A 12,319-nucleotide genomic window follows, 5' to 3' on the forward strand; every position below is an offset into this window, starting at 1 on the left:
GACTCTCCACTACTCAGAAGGTGCTGGGCTTAGTTTGAGATATTCTGGTAAAAGAAAAAACTCAGTGCTGTATTCCAGGTGTGAGAGTCATCCTTGACTCCCACCAGCAACGTTACTACAAATACATAAACATCTATCCTTCTTTGGAACATTTTCCAATCTATGTTTTGTTCTAGCTTTGTGCTTATATCTGTGGCTGAAAGCCTCTACTGAAAGGCTTAATTAACTCTAGCTGCCCACAATTTAAAATACACGCTTTCTCTCTCTCAACAATATTGAACGCTTGTATTTGCTATGAACTTAGTCTCATCAGATCCTATAGAAAGTGAAAGTGTCACAACAGTTTCAACTGTTTTCAAGTTCAACATTTTCCCATGGCTTTAGAGGTATCCACAATTGATTGTCCAATACTGTGGACCATAAATAGAGATGTCTCATTTTTAAGCATGACCATGGCATTTACCGTACATCAGTGTGCCAGCCTAATTTGCATTTGATGAATTCATGATTTATCTTGTCTGGTTTAACGAGGTAACACATGCAAACAGCTTTTGTTCATGGATGTATTTGCATGTGTTACCTCAGTGAAGCCAGACTTGTTGGCTGTAGCGGTGATGCAAATGATGGTGGTGGTAATGGTAGTGGTAATGGTGGTTGGGGTACTGGTAATGTTGGAGATTATGTTGGCAGTAAACATGGTGGTGGGGTAATGGTGATGGTGATCGTAATTAGGATATAGTAATGCCTACTGTGGTGGTAGATGTGACGTTGGTAGTGGGAATTAAAGGAGTGCCCCCCCCCCCGACTGCAGGAGGACCGTCACCCAGGCTTTCATAACCAGTAGACTGGACTACGGCAAGGCCCTATACGCCGGAATCAACAGAACTCTTCTACACAAACTCCAAACCATCCAGAACGCTGCGGCCAGACTCGTCCTCAGGGCACTGTGTCACGAACACATGACCCAACACCTACGAGACCTCCACTGGCTCTCCATCGAGAAGAGGGTCACTTTCAAACTCCTCACCCACACCTACAAATCCCTCAGCAACATCGGACCCAAATACCTCAACGAGAGATTATCCTTCCACGTACCCAAAAGGAGCCTCCGCTCCGCCAACCTCACCTTGGCAGAGGTCCCCCGCATCCGCAGAAACAGAACAAGTGGGAGAGCCACCTCCTACATCACAGCCAAGACCTGGCTGAATGAGCTCCCTGTGAACATCAGACGCTCCCTGACCCTGCAAACGTTCAGGAAGGACCTTAAGACCTGGCTCTTTGACTAATCCCGAGCCGCCCCCTCTTTAGAGCCTTGAGACCCTCACAGGTGAGTAGCACGCTCTATAAACCCCTGATTGATTGATTGATTGATTAACAGTAGTGGTAGAGGTAATGGTGCTGAAGTAGGGATGGTAATACTGATGGTACCAGTGGTAATATTGGAGATTATAATGGTGATGATAATGGTATCTATGGAAGTGGTGAGGGTGATAGTAATGATAATTTTAAAGGGTGCAGCAGTGGTGGTGGTAATTATAGTGGTAATGCTGGCAACAGATGCAATGGTGGTAGTGTTAATGATATTAGTAACGACTTTAAGGAAGCACACCTGTGTAAAAACAAAAAAAGCACTTAGGTACTCATCTAAAGGTCAGGTTTGTATTAAAGAACTGACACAAACATTTAACATATTGCAGTAAACTTAAAAAATAATTAATTTCTTTATTCAATTTATCTAAGAGATGAAAAATTAAATGTTTGGTGAATGATTTATTTTACAGATATAATATAGTTTCTTGTGCATTTCAATGCAAACACTGGAAAAGGCAGAATAATATCAACAGTCAAGCCAAACCTAATAAGGATAGTTTACGACTTTCTTGCACAGACCTCCAGTCATATGACATTTTTAGGGTCAGTTATGTCCTCTGTTGCATTTCATTGCTGACGAGCTGCTACAATCAATCAATCGAGTGACTTGTAAAGTGGGATTACTCACCCTTAAGGGTCTCAAGGCACTGGGAGGAGAGGAGGGGAAACAGCTGGTCCGCCGAAGGTGCTGTGATTCAGTTAAAGAGCCAAGTCTTGAGGTTTTCCTGAATTGAGGCAGTGATGGTGATTGCCTGAGGTGGAGAGGCAGGGTGTTCCAGGTCTTTGCTGTGAGGTAGGAGAAAGCTTTTCCTCCGGACGTGGTCTTGCAGATAGGTGGGGCGGTAACCAAGGCCAGTTGGCACAACGGAGGTCTCTGGTGTGTGCGTGGATTGCGATGCGATGGTTAAAGTATGCAGGTCCTGCGTCGTGTAAAGCTTTGTAGGCATCTGTGAGGAGCTTGAAGGTGATTCTTTTGTTGATTGGGAGCCAGTGGAGGACTCACAGGTGGCCGGTGATGTGGCTGCAGTCGGGGATGTTAAGGATGAGTCTGGCGGAGGCGTTCTGAATGTTCTGCAGTTTCTTAACCGCATCGATGCTGCGGCGATTTTTGCGCTGTGCGGCTGTTTTCCCTTTTCCGCGATACATGACGAGCTCAGCTCGTCATCAGCACACGCCACTCGTGGGTGATGACGAGCTGAGCTCGTCATCAGCATCGAAAGGGTTAAGGAGTTTTTTCTGGGTGATGTTGGCGTAGAGTGCGTTGCCGTAGTCGATTCTGCTGCTGATGAGTGCACGGGCCACACGCACAGTTACACGTACATTACAAGTATATGTGTTCCTGATCTCTCTTCTCTTGGTCACTCCAACTGTGTCTCGCTGCCTTAATTCCCATCCCTTGCTTAATATAGACTTCAGCCCAAGCAGCAATGGCATACCGATGGTGATTGGTGACTTGTATCCGAGCCAGGGTAATGACTCCTTTCAGGAAATCTATTTTCCTTTCAAGATCTTGTCATAAGGGTTAACTTAGCAAGAAGAATGTCTTCCTATCCGTCGGACTATGAGGTGAAAACAATATTAGCATTTTCCGCACCCTCCCTTTCAGGACAGGATAGTGGAACGTCAGAAGGCTGTGCAATGCGCATTTGTGCAGCATATGCAGCTTATGCAACCGCCATTTTGAGGCTGAAATTCAGGGGCTACAGGCGTAAAAAGAATGAATAGGATAGCCGGTTCATTCGAAGAGGAGTCTGCAATTCTAGTACACGAAACCCTGACTCATTTGGATTAGGAATGTTTCACAAACATAAGCACAATAGACTGTCGGTGTATTTATAAGAAGCTAGCCACTACTGGGTTGTTTAGCATTTATTATAATTTATTAATACGCAAGAAATTATCAGTCAGAAATGTCTTTCTGATTAAATCCCTGCACGCCTTTCTGCTTTATCGAGTCTTCCAGGGCAAAATTTACAGCGTGTTACGATTTCAGCCACACCACAAATATTCGTGAATGCACTTGTGCAGGGAACATTATATGCTGGTATTTTGAACATCAGGCTCACTACCTCATCCTGGCAACCTGCCCAACATACGCTAGCTAGTCACTTGGAATATTTTTAGCATGGCTGAAATCGTCACACAGTGTTTTTAGGTGTCCATTAACTGCAGTGGGTTCAGACTTTGATATTTGTGCAGGACTTATATATTATAATATGTTGTGTTCGAACAGAGCAAAGTAAACCATAAAAGTTGTTCACCTAGGAGTTAAAACCATTAAAAATGAAAATTGGCAAACAAAAGCGCCTTATGGCTGAAAGGGCTCTGGGCTCCTCTTTTTATCAGCAAATAAAATCAATCCAAGCAGAATATAAGCAAACCTTATCTAAGATATTCAAATGTAAAGCCATAGTAAATTTTGGAATTTCATTAATAAACTGGAAAACTGTCGAGACAGTTAGATATCAGAAAATTGAGTCAGCACCGTGGCATGAGAGCTCCATCTATTGGAATTATACCCAGATGAAGATGGAGATAAAAATCTCCATTGCAAGGGAGACATAATTAACATTGACATGCAAAGTATATGATTTGCCATAAAATAAGGCAGATGTAGTGGTGCCCCAGGTCCCAGTAGGATACCCTCTCAGTGTTAAAGGCTGATTTGGATTTTTGGTCAACTTGGCTAACCCCCTTCTGCAAAGAATAATTTCAACTGTCTTTAGTTACAGACTTCTTGCAAGGATCCTGTCTCTGCCCACTTTTCAAAAAAGGCAATTGTTTGGACCCAACCCCCTACCGCCCCATTGCCTTATTGGATAGAGAAAGCAAAGTATACGCCCAAAATCTATTAAAAGAATTAGAAGCATGGATCGAGGATAAACAAATTATTCCATTTTACCAGTCAGGTTTCAGGTCAGCATTGTAACGCCTCACTCCGCCACTTCAGAAACGCAAGGCTGCACCATATTTACAAGAATACGGTGCAGCCTTGCATTTACCCCTGGGCTAGCTACACTTAGAAGTGTGGCTCACTGATTAGAGCGGCAGACCCTGATGCAGAGGTCTGGCCCGGGGCCAGGGTTCAATCCCCGACGCGGCAGGGTCCTGAACCCAAAAATGTCCATGGACTCGATAATTCTCGCCTCGGTGCCTATTCTAATCATGGGGTCCCACGCTGCAACTCTGGGCAATAGCTGCTTAATCTCCACTACGGCGGCCCACCCGCTGTGGGATGCCTGGCTTTCACCTTGGGGATGCCCAGTAGGGGTTATCTCACAGGGAAAAGCCAGGACGTGTTCCCAAGGCAAGCGCCTTGATGCCTTCGGGTGATACGTGCGCTATATAAGTCGCAATACATACAATACATAGCGCCAACGCAGGCACCCTTGAACCATCGTGCAAGGTGTCTGCGTGCAGGGGAAGATTGTTTATGTGTAGGAAGGTGTCCCTTCCTGCACATAAACAACCTTTAAATTACATTTTGTCACTTCTATGTGTGCTGCTTAATGCAGCACACATTCAAGTTACAAAATGTCATTGTTTTGAAAGATTATGTGCAGGAAGGGACACCTTCCTACACATAAACAATCCAAGGCGTTTTGCTTTTTCCATGTGTGCTGCACAAGGCAGCACACATGGAAAAAACAAAAACAAGGAGGAATGAAGCATTTCACCACGTTTTGCCAAGTTAAGACCAGGTTTTGCCTGGTCTTAATTTTGGTGCTGCCTCCTATTTACAACTCCCTTATATCCACCGCAACACCCACTGCCCACCCCTTTCATGCGAAGCATAGCATGAAAGGGGGCCTTATTTACAAGGCAGCGTTAAGCCACGTTAAGTGGCTTAGCTGACTTGTAAATAAGGCGAAGCCCCTATCGCCACAGGAACGTCGGAAAAAGTGAAAGTCCCGTGGTGATAGGGGCTTGTACACTGGCCCCTCAATTTGAAGATTACGCTTACTCTAGATGAATCTAAATCAAAGGTAATTATTTTTGGGAAATAGGCAAGGAAAGCCTCGAAAAATTGTATGTTGGCCAGCAATTTTGAGTTACACTGCTGTGTATAACTACCTTGGTATCTGGTTCACAGAAACATGGTCTCCTAGGCATCGATTAGCAAACTTAAGGCAGAGAGAGGCGGGTCTCACCTTTGGATTCTGCAGACTTCAAGCCACACTTTAAAGCCCCCCATCCTCTATAACCGTAATGGTAACTAGAGTAAAACTCTCCCCAGCCCTGACCTATGGACATCAATGGTTGGATTGGATCCACTTCCGACCAGGTGCAATATAGTGCATATAGGAAACCTTTCCATCTGACAACTATCTCCTCGAGGGCACAGCTGCACTTGGAGTTTGGTTTATAAAAGCAAGATTTAGCCAGCAAAGCAGACATTGTAAAATACTGTAATCTGATATAAATACTACTCGTTCATCCATCTCCTGTGGTCAGTAGGGAGCGGAAAACATACTTAAAACAGATACTGCTAAAGAAAAACGTAACCACCTGCAATGAGGCTGCAAAGCACTGTTTGAAGACAAAGGACATAACAGAACTCTGTTGATATGCAAAATATTTACATATTGTTTTTTTTATTTTTTAAACTCCATGAATCTCCTTCATGCTAGCTACCTCGGGCTATATTATCAAGAAAGGGCGATACATAAACGCCGCTTTTATCGGCAGAAAACTGCCGCTAAAGCGGCGATAATGGGCTTGATAATATGCCCATGTGAATTCCCATAGAAGCCCAGGTTCTGGTGTTAACCTAGGCTTGTATGGGAATTCACAAGGGCATATTATCAAGCCCATTATCGCCGCTTTAGCGGAAGTTTCCTGCCGATAAAAGCGGCGATAATGTATCGCCCTTTCTTGATAATATGGCCCCTAGTCTTTCTAACCTTTTAACTTTTTAGATGAATTCTAGTCATTGATCACAACTTAGCTATATATGTGTTGTAAGTAGTTTTTGTATCTGTGTTTGTAATGGTTTTAACGAATCACAATACACTTACTTACTATTCTGTTACGAGCCTTGAAGAAGTGCGAGAGGTACTCGGGTATGGTGCATTTCTGCATCAATGGCTAGCAAAGTAGCATGGAAAGGAACAGCGTCCATCAAAGCCAAACTGCTCCCCTCCACAGTGCTCAGAAAATAAATGTGCACATGCCACCATCAAGGGCCTCTTTTGTTTTATATCCAGTGCTATGAAGCAGCCACAGAACCTATAAAGAACAAGAAGAGTTGGAAGGTCCGGGAAACAAAGTGCCGAGTCTACAAGGTCCTCGTTGAAAGCTACGTATTTGAATTGCACTGAACCAGATCAGAGTGGTCGCTAGACACTAGGTGTATAATAGATATCCTATCAGCCCACCCACTTGGCGGAGCCTCGTCATGTAGGACATCTAGAACCAGCTTGGTGTGTCAGAGCCTAGAGAAATTGGCTAGACAGCACACAATTATGGCTCATACGATAGAAGTGTCCACGCCACTGGGCGGTGCTGGTGCAGTGCAGTGCAAAAAAGAAAAGTGAATCAGTGATATAAAATGACGGTCAAGGCAAACGAAAAAACTTTTTATTGGTGTTCACCTGGACGTCAGATTAAAAAGAGATGCAAGACAGTGTGACAAAATCACTGTCTACTTTGCTGTGTAATAGAATAGGCCAACATGTTTCTGCCACTAGGTGATACTACACCGGCATTCTTCAGGGCCATTTACAAGGAATGTTGCTACTGCAAAGGTACATTCTGATGTTAGTGTAAAACGTGAGGATGACAGACCAGGAGTTTAAGACTGTCAAACTAATACTGTGGTCACTGGGACCGTCCTACCGTATCCTCTTGAACCGTTTGTTGATAGAGGATGCAGTCCTGTAAGCAAAAGAACAAAAGAAAAAAACTACTATGCATTCTTATAGCATAACAAACTTACAGGTGGAGTTAGCCCCAAGTGGGGTTACATAACATAAGGACCAAAGTGAGACTCAGCACGGCCAGGCCAATTTAGACCAGCCACTCTAATTTATCACAGGTTGCAAATAAAATAAACCACAGAAATTTCTGAATGCAAAGTTGAGAATATTGAAAAAGACTTACCCAACAGTGTGTGGGAGTCAATCCTCACCTCACCAGGCAACGGCTCGGAGATTGAGGCCCCGCTCTAGGCACAAACATATATATGTAAATATGTGGACCGGGGCGACTAGAAAGATCTGATATGTATCTTTAGTCAGTACTATGTCTCAAAAGTTTGTGCATGTAAACAGCTGGTTGTTAGTTACCCACCATGACCACAAAACCATGGAGGACAGAATTAGGGGAAGGCATAGATGTTGGTTAAACACTACTAAGGATGCTGACTGATAGGGCAAATAATGTATAAATCCCACTATTTAACCCAAAGTGTGAAGTGCCTTTGTAAATACCCAAATATGCATGCAGCTGTCAGTTAGAAATATACTGCAGCACTCAAGATTAAAAATGGAAAAAGTGGTTCAACTGTCTCTCTAATATGGCTTGTTCTAAAGATAAAGTATAGCCTCTTGCTTGACTGGCGAGGCATAGCAACCTCAGACGCCCAGCGCCTCAATAGTTCAGCAAGGCAAAAAAACGGATGTTGACTAATCGAGCCGGTTTTGCAGTTGCTGTTACTTCAAAGAAAACACTTCTTTAACCCTCATTATATCTACCAAACAAAGTTACAGGCTAATGGAAACAGCCACAGAACCAACACATAACAATAGGGCAAGATCAACTTGGAGGCCAGCAGCTCTGTGCTAAAGAGTGCCATAGAGTGTGTCACATGCCTGTTAAATCAGTGGTAAATCAGCCATAAATATTCAATTAAACCTTCCCTTCTTACATTCCTAAAGTGTATTTATATAGCTCCTGATACCATAGTTCTCTCAAATTTTGGCACTGAAATTAACAGGTTTTCCTATTACAAATTTCCTTTCTACTAGAGTTTTTTTGACCTGCTAAGGAATAAAAGCAACCGTGGGATTCATATCCTATCAATTGCATATCGCCCACTGATGTCTGCAGTTAGTTTTCAACACACTGAGCTGTCTTCTCATGCATAATGGACACTTCTAGTAACTGGAGTTTTTATATGAATGATCAGAGGTTCCTGCTGCCAATCTTCACCATGTTGCAATGAACGGTGAAAAGAAGTTTAATTAAATTGGCTTAACCCCTTCACTGCGGCGGCTATTCCGCCGCAGTGCTACGGGGGCGGGGCGGCTGCTCGGCGGGCGCATGCTGGTGACGGAACGGCTCCGTCACCAGCCGCGGTTGCGCTGTGCTCATGACGGAGCGGTTCCGTCATGGCCCCGCCCGCTCAGCGCAGGCGCGGAATCCGTGCCGCGCAGGCGTGCCGAGCGCTCCGTCATCAGCACAGCGCGACCACTGCTGATGACGGAGGGGTTCCGTCACCAGCAGGGGAGGGGTTAAAAACAGCCACCGCCCCTACATAAATAATCATCTCCATAACCAGGTGCTGGAGAGGATTCAGAAAAGGGGGTGGTTCAGAAAAGGGGGTGGTGATGAACAGAGTGTCTGAATTAAGCAGACCACTCTTACCCAGTCCAAAGATCAGGGCTTGATCCATCACCGTTTTTTTAGCTCACTGCACCATCCCAGCTCAGAACCTGGCTACATGCAAATTAGTCTGTTCCTGTCCCAGTGCATGATGGGAACAGGGCAAACCAAACTACCAAGCCAATTCTTATACTGGGAAGGAAACAAGCTACCGGGGACCGGTTTCTGGCATTTCAGCCGTCGTCGGTGCTGGAGAGGGACAGCTTGAAAAGCAGCCTTGTTAAGGCGGTTCAGATGCCCTTTGAAAGGCTTACTTTTTAATGGTGTCATCCGGAAATATTTGATCCAGACACATGATTTTATGTCCAAAAATGGCTCATCATTCTAAATGTTGACTTTGGGTCCTCCGGGGAACGGTATGAAATATGCAAAATAAAGAAAGAAGGGGGGATTGGGGTTTAATGAAAATCTGGCACCTTTCACGTGTTTCGGCTACAGATTTAAGATGCATATTTGTAAGAGTACCTGAAACGTGTAGGATCTAGATAAGGTGCCCTGAGATATCATGAACATTAGAATATGTAATAGATATTTGACAGCATTTTTAAAAGATTGTAATGAAATTGTAGATTGCTATTTCATATGAAGTCCATGTTCGGAAATTACTTTGTTTTTGGTATTGCCTTAAAATAGTTCATCGGTGTCCATGATTTACAGGTTAGAAACATTCCAAGAATAACCCACTTGAACTTTGTTGTATCTTTCAGGCCATGGCCTTATGCCAGTATCTAGAAGACAAGAGAGAAGAACTTGATCTCAAAGACAAAAAAATACTTGAAATCGGCTCCGGAACAGGTCTTTTAGCCATTGTGGCGAGCATACTAGGTCAGTATAAATAACATTCTAAATCAATGTAATTTTATTGATTGTTACCCTAAGGCACATTGGGAACCATCATGTTTATTTATTTGCAAAGTTTTACATAGCGCTGTCTAGACCCGGAGGTATCAGAGCACTTTTCATGAGGGTCAGAGCTTTACAGGATACATAGTTACATCAATTTCAGGCTTCCCGTAGAGACATAGGAGAAAACCAAAACCCGAGATGCGGGGTAGGGAAGGAAACACAATGGGGCAACAAGGAAAACAATGTCAGATGTCCGGCTGGGTAGGTGTCGGCAGAGGGGGTGAGCCAGAGCCAAAACTCCTCTATAGCTGTATAGGACAGCTCCACCGGGCATCGGCCAAGGTTGCTCAGGCTCCGAGGTAAGTAAAAACAGTTATGGTATCCGTCCAGGGGGGCTTCGTCAAAGTTCTTTGAAAGGCACCGGTCCTGGTGTTACTGGTGTTACTCCAGGAGATCAAGCCAGCTTCCCAGCAAGACCCACTAGCGAGGAGCTCTCCTCCAGTGGCAGCAAGGGACGTGCTTCCTGGTCTCAGTCAAGTAGCATTGATACTCGATGTGGCCGAGATGGTTGGTCATCATGTTAAGGTCAGGCAGGGTGTAATTTCTGGGACATCCAGTGCAGCCGTGCCAGAATCATCTCGCCCTCATTCTGCTTGGAGGCCACTCTGCCCACAGATGTTTCCTCATCAGTGACTGGAGGAAGCCCGCTGGGCTGCTCCGTAACCACCAGCCGCAGTGCAGAGGGTCTGCCATTTGGAGGACAGGTACCACTGTCTTCTGAGTCCCCCGCCATCTCCTACCTTATGCAGCAGCTACTTCTGCCGTAGCCCTCTGTCACGTCACCCTGTGGGTTTATGCAGCTCAGATCGGGGTCAAATATTCCCCCTATGAGGTCCTAAGGTTGCTGAGCCCACATAATTGGCCGGCTTTGTACGTCGCTGCACTTCCTCGATACCGCCTCCCCTGGGGCGAACAGACTCTGATAAGTCAACCTTTGCTGGAGGGATTCCACCTTTGACCTCACTCTCCACACTGTTACACATTCTGCTGGTGTTGCCGGGAACCTTGCGGGTGTCACTTCTCCTCAGAATCTGCTCTCGCGGCTGTATGCCTCCATCTTAGCTGGCACTGAGTCTCTCCTATCAGACTTGTGTGGCTCAGATCTGCTCACAGAGCATATTTAATGTTTTGCCCCACAGGTCATGGATCGCCTCATCTCCCTCTGGTTATGTAACAGTCCGAGGGTCCATCGGACGTCAGGGATATTCCCCGGTCGGCTGATGCCACCACAGCAGCGAAGCTGCAGGCAAGGCTCTTGCTTCAGCTGTAGCTATCCACACTGCTGTAGGAATTTCATAGGCTGCCATCTTGCACCAAATCCCGGGTCTATCCTAAGCGTCCACCCTACCTCCCTTCAGCAAGTTTCTTGCACTTCAAACCGGACTAGTTTGAGTGCTGGCTATCTCTTGCGGCGATATCTTCACTCATTCTGTGAATCTAATGCCTCGCATTGCAGGATTGTGCCAGATGTTACTCCCAGGCTAACTGAGCCATCCTAGGGAGCGGCCATCTTGTCCGCCACCGCTACGTCATTTGAGGTCTAGCCCTGCTAAAGAAAAAGACTATGTGCCTGATTTAGACTTTGTCTGACAGAGTATGTGCCATCATTGGTGGCAAAGAAAAGTCCCTGGCATGATGATGGACATGCACCCCTGCCTTGAGTACCCGAGGTGCAAAAATGTCTGGATCCCTGGTGTTGGTTTTTATTGTCATGGACGAACACAGATCACGTGTGTGCACAATGACAAAGGGCTGTCTCATGTTGCCAGAGTGGTTGACCTCCATCACACAGCTCTTGGTCTTTATCCGGGAACCACCTCCATACCACCATGGCATCATTTTCTTCTTTCTCTGACTATTTAATTCACAAAAATATCGTGAATAGAGAATGGAATATTTGTATTTTTACTGGTTTTAGGATGTTCTATACAGTATTTAGAAAAGGAAGTCTGACAAAATGTCGTTATACAAACTATCGACCTACAAAAATATCGCAACAAAAATGTTGATTACAAAAATATCGACATCCTATCTCCAAAAAGGTAAGTACAAAAATCTCGGGAAAAAATTAATATGTAATATAAATTAAATAATACTTATAAATGTAATAAACATAGTTAAAAAGATGTTATAATATTTAAAATTATTAAATAATATACATCATTTAATTAAAAAAAATATACATGTACATATAATACATAATATATAGTTCCTTAATAATAACCTTTAAAAATAATTTTAATAACTTATACATAAATGAAAATATTACAAATTACAAATAAATCTATACACATAAAATAATAATATAAATACAAATTATTAACAATGTAAAAAAAAAAAAAAGTAAGTACATGTTGGATAGCGTAGGGGTAAAAATTACTATTCCCACTCCAGAGAGTGCAACAGTAGGGAAAGTGTTGGATAGTGTAGGGGTAAA

General features: G+C 44.1%; 1 protein-coding gene across 1 annotated transcript in view; it reads left to right on the forward strand.

The window, feature by feature from the left end:
• Positions 1 to 12,319, forward strand: part of METTL21C (methyltransferase 21C, AARS1 lysine) — a 142,425-nt gene that overhangs the window by 120,527 nt on the left and 9,579 nt on the right. Inside the window, exon 3 of the mRNA XM_086934238.1 lies at positions 9,684 to 9,801. Coding sequence (XP_086790364.1) covers positions 9,684 to 9,801 — 118 coding nt within the window. The remainder of the gene's footprint in view (positions 1 to 9,683; positions 9,802 to 12,319) is intronic.

Source organism: Lissotriton vulgaris, chromosome 8 (genome assembly GCF_964263255.1).
Source record: "Lissotriton vulgaris chromosome 8, aLisVul1.2, whole genome shotgun sequence".
In the NCBI taxonomy this organism is placed as follows: Eukaryota; Metazoa; Chordata; class Amphibia; order Caudata; family Salamandridae; genus Lissotriton; species Lissotriton vulgaris.